At 40.3% G+C, this 19,466-nt stretch overlaps 1 protein-coding gene across 1 annotated transcript in view; it reads right to left on the reverse strand.

The window, feature by feature from the left end:
• Positions 1-19,466, reverse strand: part of ARHGAP5 (Rho GTPase activating protein 5) — a 58,622-nt gene that overhangs the window by 32,031 nt on the left and 7,125 nt on the right. The window contains 4 exon segments of the mRNA XM_066632864.1: positions 5,039-5,197; positions 5,200-5,331; positions 5,333-8,936; positions 17,312-17,414. Of these exon segments, the coding sequence (XP_066488961.1) occupies positions 5,039-5,197; positions 5,200-5,331; positions 5,333-8,785 (3,744 nt within the window). The 5' untranslated portion in view covers positions 8,786-8,936; positions 17,312-17,414.

Genomic DNA, 19,466 nt, shown 5'->3' on the forward strand with positions numbered 1-19,466 from the left:
AAATTGGCAGTTGTGATTCTCCCATATATCTTGGAATGGGAGAAAGCATGAAGTATGTCCTGAAGTGGTTTATCCACAGCCATAATTCATATTTAATTCCTTTACATTTTGCTAGAACTGTGGGGACCTACTGACATTCTGACGTTTACTTGCATTGTTTCAATCACTGTGCTAGCCAGTAACCAGGAACACATTAACGACACAACAAGATGAATACATGCAAATTTAACACTATTTTTCAACCATCAACCTGATCTAAATGACCTCCAGCTTAAATTCTTTCCAAATCAGGATCTACTATCATTAGGGATATTCATAATTACAAGCAAAAATCAAGATACTTTGATCAGAATGTTTTAACATGAAAGGATATATTTTACGTTCATGAGGTCTGCTCTAACAGCACAAACTGCTAAATAAATCTTTATTCCATCAACAAAATACTAGACTGTGCCACAGACTTCAGAATATACATTTTATATCCTATAAATTCAAGATAAAAAGTAATTTTAACTAACCTACCTACCAAGACATAGCACAAATAAGATCAAAAATGATCACAATATCCCCCTTCAGTCTGCACTATCAAATGAACTTAACAGTAATAAACAATTGTAAGCCAAACACCAGTCATATTTCTATCTCAACAGCAAAGCACAAGATTTCTCTGCAGAGTTGAATAAATTTACAAAGTTGCTAAATTGTTAATTGACTTAGCAATCCCGAATCTTGAAGATAGTTTATCGCTTTGGCACCTGTCACTGCTTTTCGGGGGGGGGGGGTTGGCCTCACAACCACATTTTAAAAACATTTTCACACGTACACTACCTGGAAATCCTGAAGTGCCATATATACTTGTGTATAAGTAGAAGGCATATTTTGAACCAGAAGTTTGCTATGGCCCATGGATAAGTGTAAAACTTACAGATTTATGCACATGATCTTGGATTCCCCTGCACTGGTGTTTTGCTCAGCTCCATGGACTATGTGACTTTGCACCAGCACACCTTCTTTGTGATTATTGGGCTTCTAGAATCAGCTGCTGCTAGCTGTCCATGAATGCTACATGGGCTTGGGTTCAGGGCTAGAGTGGGTGGAGACTGCGCTTCTTGGTTCCCGCATTTGCAAGTGACCCTCAGCACAGTGTCTTCCTCCCTCTGGAGACTAGTACCACTGCCTTCGCCACTGCTTCAACTGCAGCCACTACAAACTACAGCATAAGCCCACCCCAACCCCACCTCTCTCTCACTGATGGCTTTCAGCAATGCCATCTGAAGTTCACTGCTTCTTGGGTCACTCTGTTTGCTAGTGGCTTGAGGCATTTTCACCTTCTCCCAAGGAGAACACTGGGTTTCCAGGATGATGCCCTACTCGATGCTGGGCTGCTTTTACCACTCTGGTCATTGCACTTCCCCTCCCTGTGTGCTCTTTTAGTCAAGGCTTTGTGGTTCGTGGATGGTGTTCACTGGCTCAAGGAGACATCGCACAAGCAAGGCTCACAATTCTTACTCCCATATCTGCTGGCATGGCACACAGTCCCATCACCTCAAAGGAACCTGGTGCAACCACCTCATGGGTCTGCCAGTTTGGCCACAAGGCATGCTAGCTTCCTTTTGTTGTGTGCTGCATTACTTTCATTAATAATGGCTTCAGATGGTGATGGCGCACTGCTAGGTGTTCTGAAAATCAGCTTCTTCCTTCCATTACCTGGACCTGCATTACTTCCCCTTCTTAACTGCCAGAGCTCTACCAGAGCTGCCAGGTGGGGAGGCCACACCATTAACCCTGGCAGATGTGGAAGGTCCACTGCCTCACGCAGATAAATTCTCTCCCAGACATATTTTAATTAGAAAACAATGCTGCAAGCAGGAAATAAACCTTTAACCTGTGGATAAGTCAACTCAGGTTTTCTGGGTCAATTTTAAGGCTTAGATTTTTTTTTTTTACTTATACACAAGCATATATAGTAATTTAACAGTTATGTGGTATATCCCAGACTGCTTCTTTAACAAAAATAACAGAAGAATCTTCATTTGCAGAAGAGGGATGGATGATTTTCATTCCCTGCTCCCCTTAGATATATGCTCCACAGCACCCCTTAACCCTCAGGAACATAAGAACAGCCCTACTGGATCAGGCCATAGGCCCATCTAGTCCAGCTTCCTATATCTCACAGCGGCCCACCAAATGCCCCAGAGAGCACACCAGATAACAAGGAGCATATTTTCAGGGAGCACAAGTGGCTGCAGAAGGGGGAAATCAAAGTCTCCTGTCTATTTTACGCAAACAGAGCTTCTTTTGATAACGGAAGACGCACATAAGATACAACCTTTTACATTTGCAGGTTTTATTTAATACAAATAAAGGCAAAGGTCACAAACCTATATTACGTAAAATAATTCTTTTAAAAAAATACGTTACTATTTAAGAACAAAAAAACCAGGTTGATTGCATTTGTTCCAGTGACTGAAGCGTCGACTGAAGTAATGCTTGCATGCAATGCAACAGCCAAAAAGGTTAATGCCTTGCCAAGATTACTCAGATTATACTACAGATAGCTTTTTATATCTCCTACTGTCAATCACACTAAGGCATACTGATTCTGAAATCCTACACAACGCAACCAAACACCTACAACTACAAGCAAACATGGTTCTACTCTTAAAATGCTTCCCCATAAGTGGCATTACTAGAAAAAGTAGTACTAATAAAAAAATGTATGTATGAGTAATCAAAATAGTGAACAGTTTTGCTTTTTTTTAGCAAAAGTAAAGATGTAGTTCAAAAAGCTACCAGCCCACAAAGCTTAAAAGTTTCTTCTAGGCAAATATCTTTTCTCAAGTCAACCACTCAAGCCTTCCCATAAAGCAGGAGTGTCCAAACCCTGGCCTGGGGACCATTTGCAACCCTCAGGGACCCCCCCCCCCCAGGCTGCTATGAGCCTCTGGTCCTCCAGAGACTTGCTGGTGCCCGCTCTGGCCCAATGCAACTGCTCTCAGTGTGATAGCAACTGTTCCACCTCTTGCATGAGCTGTGGGACGAGGGCTCCTTCCAATGCTTGCTGTTTCATGTCTGTGATGCAGCAGCAAAGGAAAGGCCAGCTTTGCTTTGTGCAAGGCCTTTTATAGACTTTGAGTTATTGCAAGACCGTCATTCATTCATATAAGTTCCATCTCTAATATATTCATTTATGTAAGTTTATTCAAATTTGAAATGTAAATAATTCTTTTATTCCGCGGCCCCTGACACTGTGTCAGAGAGATGATGTGGCCCTCCTGCCAAAATGTTTGGACAACCCTGCCATAAAGCATGATAAGAACTAGCAAGGAAGCTATTTTTGCAGTTGTCAACAAGGCCATAGGACTAGATACACCAGAGCAGGGGTGTCCAAAGTTTTTGGCAGGAGGGCCACATCACCTCTCTGACACCGTGTCGGGGGCCGAATTAATTTACATTTCAAATTTGAATAAATTTACATAAATGAATATATTAAAGATGAACTTATATGAATAAATGACGGTTTTGCAGTAGTTCAAGGCCTAGAAAAGGCCTTGCACAAAGCAAGGCTAGCCTTTCCTTTCTTTCTGCTACTGCATCACAGACGTGAAACAACAAGCAGTAGAGGAAGCCCTCATCCCACAACTCACTCGAGAGGCCAAACAGTTGCCCTCACACTGAGAGCAGTTGCATCGGGCCAGTGTGGGCTCCAAAAAAATCTCCGGAGGGCCAGAGGCTCATTGGAGGCTAGGGGCTCCCTGAGGGTCACATAGAAAGGCCTTGAGGGCCGCAAGTGGCCCCCGGGCCGGGGTTTGGGCACCCCTGCACCAGAGAGTGGAACTGTTAGCCGTTTTGGTATAGTTCCAATTCAGGTTCATGAATATATTTTTTTAACTCCTTGGTTCAGACACTAACTTTAAAAAAGTGATTCAGCAACTGGTTCATACTGTTTAAACTGATTTTTAACCACTCAAGCTACATTTAATGCAGAATATTATCAGTCTTGTTTGCAATGCAATTCTACAAAATGAATATAATGATCCAATTTTAGAAATAATTTAACCTGAACATTCAGTTCAGACAAGAAGCATTTCAGATGTTAGCCTCTTTACTAATGCCCGAAACACTGCACAGTTAGCTACTTATCTCTGCACAACATCCAATAATAAAGCCCATCAAGACCAAATTCTGCATCAATACATGCACAGGTGTGCCCCAGTATCTGCAGGAGTTCCTTTTCAGAACCTCCTGAGGTTAACTAAAACTGTGGATAACAGGGAATGCCCTCCACTCCGGGGCTTCCCCAGGTCTCCCACTAAGGCATTAAAAACGTCATTTCTGGTTTCATGAAGAAACTAGAAATAGTTTTTTTGTTTTGTTTTTCAACCATCTGGCTCAGTCTGAGTCTGGCAGAGGCCGTGGACGGACATCAGCAGCCTCTGCTGGGTTCAGAGGACCTTCTGGAGGCAAGGGAAGTGGAGCTCCCCTCGCCCCCAGAGGGGACATGGACCTGAACCGTGGATAAGTGAATCCACAGATACAAAGTCCCCTGTACCATTCCCTATCACTTTAGGAACTGATGCCAAATACAGTATTCAACACAAAAAGAATGCAACTTCATTCTTACTTGTTATAACAGTTCAGTGCTTCAAATGTCACCCCAAAGTTACAATTTTGAATACCCTTTCATACAGTTATAGGAAGCAAATTAAACTAGAAATATGGGTCACCCTTAAAGTGATTCTGCAATGCAACAGCAATTTCATGTCCCTGCTAACTGGTCTAAGAGGCACTTATTACATTGTGGTTCTTTTATTTAGCAGGGGGACTGTCTCTCTATTCACTCCAACACATATCACATTTTCCAGTGTCTGTCTGCCAAGTCTCTTGTGCGTATTTCTGATTTTCAAATTTTGCTGTGGTAATTACTTTAACTTTTTGGGTTGAAAAACTATATAAATATTTTGTTATAATATACACAAATGCTTTAAGGAAAACACCCTGTAACCCATTTTGATTACAGTTAATTTTTAAAAATTACCTTTTTGTCTTCTTTCACTTTCTGTGTCTTCTTCTTCATCTTTTTATCATCTAACTCCTGGTCAGATGTAATAGCAGGGTTATCAATGCCACCTTTCCATGTTTCAACAGGGGACAGAAGTGGATCTTCTTCACTGCCACGATGCCTTCCTTTTCTTTTTGCTTTGGAGGTTGTGAAAGCTTCATCGTCACTTGCATCTGAATGTGCTCTCCTATAGTAAGATTTAGCTTTGCTAAACAGTGTTTTAGACTTGTATTTGTATTTTGAAGGTCGTCTTTCTCCATGTGTCTTTGAAATTCTGTCAGGAAATCCATTTTCTTCATCTCCCTGGGCATTGCTTATAATAAATGAATTTCTAATTTTAATCATGCGATTCTGACTATCATCTGGCACTGCATAGATATCGTCAGTACCACCTCTGTGCTTGAAAACAGTATCTATAGGTTCTGCATAATTATCAGACTGTTCTAGATCATCAGTTGGTGCCAGAGGCATTCTAGATTGTTTTCTTGGGTTTTTACCAATGCCTGCCTCAATGGTTTTTAACAGGTTTGGATCCAATTTTTTCACATTTGTCTTGGGTACAATTGGTTTCGGTTTTATAGGAGGAGGCACTTTATGATTGCGTTCATGATCATGACAGTTAAGTGGTGTGCTATGGACAAGATATTCATTACCTTCCAAATCTAATCGATATTTTGAACGATCAGGTGTTGGGAGCAGCTGTACATCATCTCCAATTGGGCTGTAGGGAGGTGGGGCTTCAGTATCGTCTTCTGAATCTGGGTAATAGTTGTACGCGAGAGAGCTCCCTCTGGGAGAATGTAGGAAAACATCCTCACTCGTATGTGTTGTGTCTCTGGCACTATCAGACATATAGGAGTTTTCAATCATGTTTTTCTTTTCTAAAACATCACTGAAGAATAATGTGAATACTTCAGTCTGACGGTGATACTGAGATAAAGAATAAAGAGCTGTAAATTTAGCGGTGATCTCAGTAGCTATATGTTCGCCTTCAGTCATTAATTCTTTGATAGCTTCATTCTCAAAAAAGTCTGCCTGACTGTCAGTAACAGCCACCAATTGGACAGGTATAGTGTCTTGCACTTCTGAAAGAAACGCTCGAAGCATTCCCATGGACGCTTTTCGTTTAGCAGAGTAAACCAGTATATACCCATGAACAAGTTCATCTTTTCTTACACCAATCGAAGAATGATATGATAATATTGTTATCTGAATTCGCCTCCGCTTCTCACCTATAATTTTATCAAGCATAAGTGAATTATTCTGGCCAGCCTGAGCAGCACTACAAGAATGAGAATCAAGAAACGGTGAAAGAATAAGATCTACACTGAATGGATCTCCACACATAGCACACATCACAATTCTCAAATCAGCTTCTGATAGATTTTTAATTGTAGGAACAGGACTTACAACATCAAAATTGTGTTTAACTGCTTCTAGAACTCCCCTCAAAGCTTGTTTTATTTGAGCTTCATTAAATTTACGGGGGTAAGTACCAGCAGGGACATCTATAAAAGGACACTGCAACTTATTTGCCAACTGCTGTCCTTGGTGTCTTAGAATTGGCAAATTCTTGCTAACGCTCTCTCTCTGATTAGCTAGTATTAAAGTAAATGGAAGATTGGCCATATATTTATCTCTTCTTATTTGAGATGCTTCAACTCTTATTTTTCCAATGCATTCTCCAATAAAATTTAGCGATTCAATTGAATTAAACACACAGAAACATCCATGTGGTTTGAAGGCAGAAGTCCACAATTGACTTAGAAGATAAGGTGACTTTGCATCAACTGGTCTAAGGTCAAGTTCATATATTTTTCCATCTAATGCATACTCATCATCCGTGGATTGTGTCCGAATCTCATTGGCCAATTCTTGCGCAAGACCATCTTTACCCAAAATGAAAATATTGACTTTATCAATATTGGCACTATCATGATACAAATTTAACCGCCCATGATCTAACTGCAAAAGACTAGTAGCAAGTAACTGTTCTACTTTAATGTCCATGCAATTTTGGCCACTGAGACAAGTTTCTTTAGTGGGATGGTACACAAACCCTATGTGTTTAAGCAGTAGAGATTCTCTATCAGGTGCAAGTTTCTGTAAAGCTTTGTATCTAGGCTCCTCACTCAGAACAGCATGAATTTCACTCATTTTATCAGAACTAGGTGTTGCGTTCAAATCCAGGTCATAAAACAGTTCTGAATGTTCAAAAAGCATTTCCTGAAATTCTTCTTTGGCTTTTTCAACTATTTCCCGTTGATGCCTACTATATACTTCTCTACTATCCGCCTCTGTAATATATTTAAATGCTTCATCCTCCATTACAAAACACATAACTTCTTCCCAAGGTTGCCCAGGAGAAATGAACTGTATTTTTTCAAGTGTTTTTTTGAACTTCTCCTTCATTTCAATTCTCCTTTTTTCTGATATTAGATGCTGTACATGATTTTGATAGACTTTTTCAGCTTCTAGTGTACTCAAAAGGTCAAACGGAATCCTCCTGTCATTCACTTTATCAATATGGTCAGTTTCATCCCAGGGTGTTTTTTCCAGCACTACAAAATATCGCTGGAAATCTGCGCTTTTCTCCATTAATTTCAAAGCTTCAGACCAACTCAAATGTTCAATCTCTTCAAGATTTGACAGTAGTGAGTTAAAAGCTCTTGGTAAAGCATTAATATATTCGTCTCTTCTTTTTCGTATATGCTCTTGTTTCAGTTGTTCTATGTGTTTTGAAAATGTGTTTTTGGCTTTTTTCGTTCCCTCTAAATTAATGTATTCTTCATAATCTGGATGATTTTTCAGTTTATTACTAACAGTTTTCCAAGTGGCATGATAGTCTCTCACAGTCTGCACAAGTTTCTCAAATTTGTCTGTTGCAGTAACAACAAGTTGTCTCTGTGTTTTATAGGCATCCAGATATGGAATTATTTTAGGTTTACCACGGGTTTTATCCATCATTTGTACCAGTGCAGTGAAACATGTCTCTACATTGACATTGAACCTTGCTGATGTTTCTACCACCACAAGGTTCTTCTTATTTGAAGCAAATGCCTGAACTTCTCGTAAATAATGTTCCACGCATTCATCACATTTAGTTGCTGCTATTATTATAGGCTTTTTAGATTTTGATAGCTGAATATAGAGGTTATTCACAAATTTAAGTTGATCATCAAACTTCCTATTGCAACCTTGACTTACATCAATACATAATAAAAATCCATCGATGTTGAGTTTGCCTTCAGGCATTTGCTTTTGCTCAAAGTCTTGCTCCAATCCAAGCTGATCTGTGCAAATATACATGAGTTTTTCTGCTGACTGCAATTTGGTTGCAGCTGCACGTTTTATATACGGCTGTAAGTTCGTACTCCGATGAGGCAGAAAAGTCTGATCATCAATGAACTCAGTCTGTTCAATAACATGAATTTTGCAATCTATTCCATCCTCTCCACATTGCGTTATGTCACCCCAGTACAAAAAGTGATCATTATTAACAACTCGTCCACCAAAGTCAATTGTGCTAAGCACAGAGGTATGTTCAGGGTAATATTCATCTGCTTTAGAACGCACAAATCTATTGCACAAACATGATTTTCCAACTCCACAGTTCCCCTTGTCTTTTTCAGTTCCAGAAAGTCCAACCACACTAATGGCATAGGATGGGGGACGAGGCTCTTTGTTCTTTGCCATCATAGTGTTCTTCTCATCCTTCTGCATTCACCAACGCAACTGGGTGTAGTGTTCATTCTTAAAAGTGCTTTTATGCACTAAAATAGTATTTCCAAGATGGCAAAATTAATTTTTAATTCTTCCTGTATCTTCATACTTGTAATAAACTTGGGTGCCTGGGACCAAGTGGTCCATATTTCTGAAAAGAGAAAAAGAGATAATTTGTCAATTATAATTACTTATGTTTTAGTTACAGAAGTTAAAATTTCATACACAGAACTGATGGTTTTAGGTAAGTTACAGCTATGTCACTCATAATGCACACACTATGACATATTTTACATATTCCTTCTCTACAATAAATTACAGCGGTTGCCAGGATGGTATACCTGTATGGGAGTTGGACTTAGACCTGGAAGAGCCAGGTAAAAATCCCCAGTCAGCTATGAAGCTTCCTGGGTGACCTGGGGCCAGTCACCCTCTCTCAACCTCCCCTACCTCACAGGGTTGTTGTGAAGGTAAAAGGAAGGGAGAAGCTATGTACACCACTTTGAGCTCCTTTGAGAAAGGTTGGCATAAAAATGTGAAAATAAAATAATTGCATTTTGATATTGATTAAACTACAAACTTTTCATAGCTCTTGAGTAAACACGGGTAAACATTTTAATGAAAATGATTTTGCCTCTTACATACTACTTAAACATATTTTAAAATACCAAAGAGGAAGTAGTAAACTACTTTTCAGGTTAGCAAAATTTTAGGAAAGAGAGCTTTTGATCCAAACAACCTACAAGCAATTAAGATAGCATCTTAAGTAACCTTATCTGAAAGAACATTCCATTGAAAATAATGGGACTTGATTCTATTTAAACATCCCTGGCTAAGCAAGGGCAATTCATGTGCAGACTATGGTATAGCACCTGAGGATGCTGCTCAGAAAAACCTGAAGCCATTGCTACGCAATGTACTGCATGATACATGTGAACAGAAGTGCAGGGGTGGGGGAAAGAGGCATGATTCTGGGAGATATTTCATTATGGGCTCCTGTAGTTCAGAATTTACCACTATAATACTGATATGCACTAATTTCTGGAATCCATCCCCCCACAATTAGGTAATTGATATCAAAGTTGACAACACTAGCCATTCAGCAGAAAAAATTCTAATGCTCTGCAATATGCAAGCAACATAAAACTATAAAGAACACTTTCTACATTGGGATTTAAGTTGTACTCATTTCAACCAAATTTACACATAACTGTGTTTAGGATCACAGTCCAAGTTATGCCTCCAAATGAATGTGACAGTACTGCAGTTTTCCCCCCTTTAAAACAGAGATTTCAAAGACTGCAATAATGAAGAAATGGCATACAGTATAAACACAAAAGTAAAATTTGAAATTGTTTTAAACCTTAACATATATATCTTGAAGACAAACAAGGTACTGTTCCTAGATTCCTATTATTAGAGCAGTTGTTCCCCAAGTATGCGCAGTGGAAAGCAGCTGGGGTACTGCAGAAATTTTTTAATTAATAAAATGCAAAACACTTAATTGAAGGGAGGATCAACAAGCAAGCAACACAAGCAGCCTCTCTTCCTTCTTGATGACTGCTAGGATGAAAATAGCCCCCTTCTCCCCACACCAATGACTTTCCGCCATTCTGAATGCAGATCCACATTGATACGGATTATATTGAAAAGGTATGTTCTGTATTTGATTTTCTACATTATCACTGCTTAATTAATTTTTAGAACTAATATTCAGTTTTCCTTTAGGAAGATAATTCATGTCTGAAATGCCTATGAAATCTGGAAACCAGTTTGTTCATAAGCCTGCTCAGCACACATTGGTTTTTCTCGTTTCATTCTGCTACGCAGTGCAGTCACAGGGTATCAGTGCCCTCCACTAGGTAGGTGCCCCAGGCTCATTAAGAGAAGGGGAGGGCAGCATCCTAATCCCACCATGGACTGTGCTTTTGGTTGTGGACCGTGCTGTGGACAGTGCTTTTGGAAAATCCATTTTAGGGCATGTTTTGGGAACATACAGATACAAATGAAAGGGTGCCTGAGGTGTAAAGACTGCCTGTTTCTTAAGTGCACCGTAACGGGGTGCCAACCCCAACAGCCAGTAGGTCAAGGGAGCTGCAGGTCAAAAATTTTGGGAACCACTGTATTAGAGGCATTTTATTTCCCTCACTTCAACATTTCAATAGTTATATCTCTAGATTTCATCTATAGACATAGTTTAGATATATAGATATACTTTCACCTGATCAAAGCGTTAAACCCACATCAACTACTACCTTGCTTGTTTTTTGCTGATCACAGAACTTACATTCTGACAAATACCTTAGATATTCATCTATTAGTTGATTTCGTAGGTAAGTTGAGGGCAAGTTTGGAGCCAAACACTATGAAATTTGCTATGACCTGCTTGATGTTGCTGTTAGCGGTGCACACACCTCCAGGGTCAACCTTCCACTGCCCAACACAATGTTCCATTGACTCTGACAGAGCAGCACACGAGCGTGTTACAGCCACACCAGCCTATACGGAATTTGACATTCAGAGCCAGAGGGCTGGGAGCAGTGGGTGCCTGCTCTGTGCAGCTCAGAAAATGCAAGTGGTTATATGTGCAATGTTCATGTGAACGTGTGGAGTAAGTGAGTGAGCCAAAAGGCCAGTAACAGAGCATGGTGGGACAAGTGGAAGGAGGGGGTGAGACCTCAAGGTGAGTGCCAGTCTAGCCACGAGAACACTGCCAGGACAAGCTGCTGTGGCCAAAGACTTTTTCAGCCCAGGTGGAAGGAGCTACAACAACCAGTGGGGCTGTCTCTCATGCCGGGAAGAGCTGAAGTATTGCTGCTACTCCAACTGCTAGGGAGACCGGCTTAAGCTATTGCAGACGTTGCAAGAGGCCACCATGGGAATGTCCCAGCAGACCCTGCAGTGTGCTTGCCAGCAACCCAGCCCCACTCAGAGGCTACTGACCCCATGGATAAGTCAAACCAGGTTTTCAGCGCCTTAAATTTTTGATGTATACATGAGTACAGTACATAGGAGACTACTGAAAGACTTCGAATTTAAAATTCAGCTCCTTCTGCAAATCAAACAAATGAACATGATGAGTGAAAGAAATGCTGAAGAATTACTAGGGAACGTGCAGGCATTAGATTTGTTCAAGTCCTGTGACTGACCGGCATGTTTAACAAGTACAACACTATTCAAAGTAGGTTCTTACACTATATATGAGAGGATCCCCAGGAAATGCAGTCTGATTAACGAAGATCATCACAAACAAGGATAGAAAGAATTCCCAGTTGGTTTGAAACACATTTCATACAACCACCCAAAAAACTGCCCTCAATTACAAACTTTTTGGCAGTGATTCAAAGGAGCTAGAGGCAAGAATTCAACATGTTCATAGCTTTTAACCGCAGCAGCTCACACTGCCAAAGCAGTATGACATCGTTTACTTAAACCCATTTTTGCCCTGCCCACAGGTGTACACATATGGTCCCTGTTGCATATATGCAACATTGGGCGGCAATGGTTTAAAAACTAGTTTGCCATTGTGGCTATATGAACTACTGCACTAAAAGTTCCATGAAATCTCTAGTGCCACACTTGATTCTTGCCTACACAACATATAACCTCTTTAGAGGTACACGATTTAGTTCAGTTTAATTCATTCTCTTAACTTCTAAAACAGTCATTTCCAAACTTTTTAAAACTGGAACCCACTTTTAGAACAACACTCTATCAGGACCCACCTAGCTTTATGAGACTAATAAAAGCTTCACTTTAACACCTGGTCTGGGCAGGACGTCTGGTCTAGAGGGTAGAGCCTCCATTTGCCCAAAGATAACATCCACAGGTCGCCAGTTCGAGGCCACCGGCACCGTGCAACCTTGAAGCAGCTGACAAGCTGAGCCAAGTTATTCCATCTGCTCTGAGCGTGGGAGGATGGAGGCCAGAATGTGAAACCAGATCAGAAAGAAACATCTGAATGTTGTGGTTCTTGAAAGATAGAACCTTAATTGTAAAAATCCCTATGGGGATTTAAATAGCCTGCCTATGTAAACCGCCTTGAATAAAGTCTTGAATAAAGACCAGGAAAGGTGGTATATAAATACCTGTATTATTATTATTATTATCATCATCTGCTCTAGCCTCTGTTTTTATCCTTTTTACTGTGGTGGAAGGTGCCTTTTAGCACATTTGTTGGGCACCATGTTCATCAAATCAGAACCATTCTGCTAGCCTTGTGTTCCCCTTTGCCCAGCCTAGGCACGTTTGCCTACTCACAAGTAAACACACACGTGTGGCTCAGTTTCGCTTTCCATAGAGCTAAATACCTTTTCCTTGTCAGCTATCATCTTGTCAGTTTCACGATCAAGCATCTGGTCGAGACCCACTGGTGGGTCATAACCCAGAGTTTGGGAACCACTGTTCTAAAACATTGCAAATGATAGGTTTAATAACACAGGCCAACACACATTTTGCTTCCTTAAACATTACACCAATTCCTGGGTATATTTGGGGTGCTGATTCCAAAAATGGCAGCTGTTTGCCCTCTCACATCTAGTTTTGGAGATAAGGCATAGCCTCTTTAGTGAATGGTTCAAGCAGCTTCCTCATGAGGAAGACTACACCATGCTTCCTCATGAGGAAGCTGCTTTTTTTCTTAAATTTTATTGTTTTACATAAACAGAACAAAAACAAAAAAAGAGAATGTAACATTGATACATGCTTATGAATTGCTTAAAAAAGGGAAAAAATATTTATACATATACATGACCAGAGTATCTACATATCAACACTCATGAGGAAGCTGCTTGAACCATACATTAATGGGGCTATACTATATCTCCAAAACTAGGCGTGATAGGGCAAAACTGATGCCATTTTTGGAATCAGCACCCCAAATTCATATCAAACCACCATAAACTTTGGGGAAAACTTTTCTGACCATCAATTTTGTAGGCCTGTGTAATAGTTGACTATCAGTAATGATCCACACTCATGTGAGCAGAAGGGATCTTTCCCACCCTCTCCTCCCGACCACAGTCCCTTGACCTCATGAGGGCCTGGAAACAGTATGGGATGCAGTGCAGAGGCCATTCCTGGAAACTGTGCAACAGAATCTTAAGCAGAGCTCCACTTGCAGAAAATGCCTCTACACAACTTTCAGAAACTCCTTCCTCTCCCTAGAGATTCGTGCATTGCATCCCATGCCATACCTGAGGGTCCCTTGGCCCTCAGGAGTGGTTTCTGAAAGAGTTTAGGGGCAGCAGTGGGGAGGAGGGGGCAGGAAAAATCTCTTGCACAAACTCTGTTCTGCTGGCACAAACATGGATACAACCCAATGTCCTTTGTTCTATAAATTATCTTTTTGGATGTTACTGGAGAGCAGTCATTGTTGAACTTAGATTTACATCTGAAACATTGAGAAAAGTTACTCTAGGGCAACTTGGTTGATGAGTTGTGTTGTTGCGGTTCAGAGTCTAAGTGCCAAATTTGCAGTGAGGAAAGACAGATGTAGCTTCCTGAATGGCAGATGGCCTGGTGACCGTGGAGAACTGTTTTGTCTTCCTCTGCAGAATGAAGTGTTTTTACTAAACATATTCCTCAGCTTTTCACAAGGCTTGCTCATTCTTGCTTTGAGGCACACAATCTGGATTATGTTGGTTAATCTGCTCAGAATGTTTGGTAGCATTCCTGCCTCAACACAGTAGCTGGATGTAGTTATGCCTTCTTGCCCTTTTCAGACTCTCTAAAGGAAAGCTTAAGGGTTGGTTCTGCAGATGTTGTGTGTGTTTTTTAAAGCAAACAGGAAACCAACAACTGACATTAGAATGTTCACACGTCATTTAAGAATGATCACGCAGGGCCTATTTACCTGTTCTTAAACCATTCTTGGACTTGTGACGGCTTACATACTCCTTCCTTACCCACTTTCTTTCACAGGGGTGGGGAGAGAGATGTAAACAGCCAAACTGGGAGATGTTCCTGCAGTTTATCTGAACACAGGCTCTTCCATGGGGGTATAATTTTCTAGAATCAGGAGAGATTCCACATTTAAATAACGATGGGATAATCTCTCAGTTTGGGCATTCCTTTGTCCCTATGTCAAAGACAGCAAAGGGAAGGAAGTTCACTTCTAATGTTTCCCTCCAGTGTCTCATGTGGAGGGGGGGGGGGGAGAAGAATAATCCTTTAGGTCCTTAGTCTCCTTGCTGATCTCACTTCAATCATTCATGGGTATCTCCACTATGCAGGCTGTACTCCCTTGAGAAAATTCCTACTGCCAGCTTAATCTCTTAGGGCACAATCCTAACCCCTTATGTCAGTGCTTTCCAGCACTGGCATAGCAGTGCCAATGGGACGTGTGCTGCATCCTGCAGTTGGGTGTCACTCACGGAGCCCTCCTCAAAGTAAGAGAATGTTTGTTCCCTTACCTTAGAGCTGCATTGCCCTTATGTCAGTGCTGGAAAGCACTGACATAAGGGGTTAGGATTGCACCCTTAGTCATCTGAAGGGCTCTCCTACAAGCGCTGCTGTTGTCCCAAGTTAGAGGAATGGTGGTGCGAGGGCAAAACTTCACTGCAGTAGCACCACAATTATAGAATTCTCTACTGGTGGAATTAAGAACTACCCTCTGCCTCATGGCTTTTCAGTGAGGGTTTAAAATGTTCTCTTTTGTCTGGTGTTTGGATGACGGGTTGATGCCTGCTCTCTGTAATGGTGTTGTGGTTCTGCTGCCTCTTTCTGGACCAAATAGTCCCCCCCCCCCCATGGTTTTATTGTTCTTATGAATTTTACTTATTGTTTTATACATTGTACATTTTGTTATGAAACTCTGTAAGCCGCCTTGGGAAATTGAACATGAAAAAGACAGGATATCAATTTTTTTAAATTAAGCATAGTTAGTCTATGTCTGCCTGGTTAACACTAACCAGAGTTTACTAATTAGCTCTGGAACCACTTAAGAACCCAGACATACCACAGGCATTTCAACTGCCTTGTGTGATGCAAAACAATAGGTAACTTAGAAAGCACACAAGCCTAAGACAGATGTAGAAATATGGTTCATCACCTGGCATAACTGTTCCAGATATCGTACCACTTAGAAAACAAATTAAGCATGTATGTATTTATGACTTCTTGCCCTCTGCAGGGTAAAGCATTACATGCATGTCTGAATGCTGCCGTTTCCCCCAAGCTAGATCAGAACTTTTCCTTAAGACAAAATCATAATGTGATTCTGGCATCTGCAATCCAAAGTGGCATATTAAACAAAAACAGTCTCTTTATTAAGTGTATTTATCTGATTATCCTAACCCTGCCAGGTGGGGCAAATAGCGGACTTGGGGGATGAGATACCTATTTTAAGCAGAAAAATAAGGAAACAAGCTTAACTCCCTCCCCTTCTATTCCACGACTGCTTTTCATAAGATGGGGAGTTCCACTCATGGAGCTTCAGTACACTCTGAGTAGACACATACTAAGCATTTCAAGTAACAAAAGGATGTTTGGAATAACAGAAAGGATGAGGCATGTATAAGGGCCCACTTCAAACAGCATCAACAGGAAAGAGTCACTAACGATGGCAACAACAACAGAGAATACAATTAATCAATAGGAATAGTCTAAAAGTAGCACAGGTAGGGGGTAAGTGATGAAACTGTAACATGTGGAATTCAAAGATGGGGCACCTCAGGGATAGGGATTATGGAACAAAGGGGTGTTTTTTATAGACACAGAATAGAACGGCTCTGCATCTAAAGGGCACAAGCCCAAAATAAGACTGGTTAATAAGATAATACTTACATGGCAGTTTAATAATCTAATTATAGAGTACCTAGTTTGCAGGGTTTCCTTCACTCCTTAGTGAGCAAATACGATGCAGCAGGTTGATGAAACAGGCTAGTATCATACACCAATATCATACGTAGCCATGTTGATTCAAAAGATTTAAAGAGTCACCATCTAGTAATATCTTTATTATGGTATTAGAATCTTTTATACATTTTTGCACCTGGTAACTTTTGCTGCTATATTATTGGTATTCTGCTGCTTCTGTACCATGTTGGTCATTTTTATTAATTGCTTTTAATTGTTTTATTGCTTTTTTGTATGCAGCCTTGAGTGCCCTTTATTTTAAGGGGAAAGGTAAAATATAAATCATTTAAATATGATCAACTGAAATGATGCAGTCTTGAGCAGCAAGCTTTCTAACCCTTCAGAACTCTTTATCAGGGTGGATGTTAAAGCAAACAATAGTTACCTAAATTAATATTACATTACACCCAGGTTTTCCTTTTTTCATTGCTTTTTTCTTTGCTTAACATTCAGCCTGATAAAAAGTTCTGGAGAACTGGAAAATGTGCTCATCAAGTCTTCCTGTCATTTTTCTTGGTCCCAGTAAAGGTATTACTAGACAGTGACTTTTGGATCAATCTACTGATTGACTCCTGCAGGACCTATACAGGTTTAAATGCACAACTCTGAGAAATGTATACATCATTTCATGCTCATTGATTTTCAGAAAATTTGGAAGCTCAAACTTACCCTTTCAGAATATCAGGCAAGGAGACTGTGATACTTTCTAATAACTTCTTGGCAGCAATGTCACACATTTAAACTATGTTCAGATGGTTTCTTCCTGAGAGATCTGAAAAAATAGCCAGTTGAAAGACTTTTAAAAGTATGAATGCACAAAAGCCAACAAAGAATGACAAACCATTTTATTTAATGTGCTTGTACTTAAGGCTGCAATCCTATACATTCTTATCAGAGAGTAGGTTCTATTGAACTCAGCAGAACATACTACTGGGTAGACTTGCATAGCTTGGGCTGTATGTCCATCTAAACTAAGTATCCTAAATGTAAGCTTCAGTACTTTCTAAAAGTTTAAAATATTCAATACAGGCTGCATTAACATACAGTTATAATGAGAATCTGTTTCAACACACTACAACTACTTACAAGCATCTGTACATGACAGAAAAACCAAAGCTCTAAGATTTCAGAGGATAAATCTTCAACCCCCCCAAGCACTACTATATTTAAAAAACAGTAGGCTTCTGTCTCCATCAAATCAATAGCAACCCAGTATAAAAAAAGCAACATACAGAATCTTGAACAAAACACACAGAAAACAGCAGCCCAACTCCTCTGTACCTCAAAAGCTCTTCCACACAGAGCAATTACCTGCCATGTGAAGAAAGCCAGGGAAGGCACAACTTCCTGGGGAGAGAATTCCTGACCTACCTAATTTCTACAACCCAAATGAAGATTTGAGCATAAGAAAAGGGTCACATGGGAAAAATGCTTTTAGGTATTCTTATACCAGACCACACAGGACTTTTAAATTAAACAACTTTAAGGAGCAGGTCCACAGCTTGGGGATTCTTCTGGATCTGCAGCTGCTTCTGGACTCCCAGACAGCAGTTGTGGCTAGGGGAGCCTTTGCTCAGCTTTGGCTGATTCGCCATACCAGGGTCACTCAGACCTGGCCATAGTGATCCAAGACCTAGTGACATCTAGATTAGATTACTACAATGCACTCTACATGGGGCAGCCTCTGAAGACAGTCTGGAAACTGCAACTAATGCAGAACACAGCCACCCATATGGTTACTGGGATTCACAGGTTTGACTCAGTCAGGCTGTTGCTTTAGTGACTACACTGGCTATCAGTTTGTTTCCGAGCTCAATTCAATATGCTACTTTTAAAGCCCTTTATGGCTTGGGTCCAGGGTATTTGAAGGACCACCTCCTTCCATAAAATCCAGTACGTCCTCTCAGGTCATCAAAGGGGACCCTTCTAACTGCACCGCCACCAGTAGAGGCAAGTGGGATGGCAGCAAGAAACAGGGCCTTCTTGGTGGTGACAATCTGTTGAATTCCCTCCCACTAGAATTGAGAACATCTCTCTCTTTGGAATTCTTCTGGCTGGGCCTCAAGACTTTTTTTTATTTAGGGAAGCTTTTAAATGCTGACATTGGAGGAGATGGCACTTTTTATGAATATAATTTTAATCATGATTCAATTGAGCTTATTGTATCCTGTTTTAATTCTTTTATGCTTCTGGTTTTACATTAATGCTTTAGTATTGTTCTAATCAGTATTATATTAATGTTTTATTTTGAAGACACCTTAAGGGCCCTTGTGGGGTGGAAAGGTGGGGTATAAATTCCTTAAATAAATAACACTCATGCCACAAATTCTGTCCAAAAATCAAAATGTTTGGGAAGCCCATATTCTCACAGGACAGAGAAAAAAATAAACTGTTAAATCGGATGTTCAGTCGATTTTTTTCCTTGTCTTTAGACTGTGACTTTTAGATTTTTACAGGAGTTATTGGTTACATTTGAATGATTAATTCTCAACTCCTGACAAGCATTTAAGTTATGTAAAATTTCAATTGCTAATACTATATATATGACATATTTGTGATGAGCACACAATCACATTCCCACTCAGTGAGATTCTAGTATCTACTAAGTGCACATTACCTGGCAAAAGCCTCCTAAGAACAAGCCTGTCGCGATCCCTTACTGACTGAATTCTTATGATATCTCATGTGTGTCCTGATGTGACTTGCAAAAGTTTATAATGAAATTGTCATAGGTACACAACTCAGTCTTCAGTTAAAGTTTCCCTCTGGATAACTGAAGGATGACAAAGAGTTGCAGCATTTCTCTGAATACAACATCAAACAA

Source organism: Tiliqua scincoides, chromosome 1, assembly GCF_035046505.1.
Source record: "Tiliqua scincoides isolate rTilSci1 chromosome 1, rTilSci1.hap2, whole genome shotgun sequence".
NCBI lineage: Eukaryota > Metazoa > Chordata > Lepidosauria > Squamata > Scincidae > Tiliqua > Tiliqua scincoides.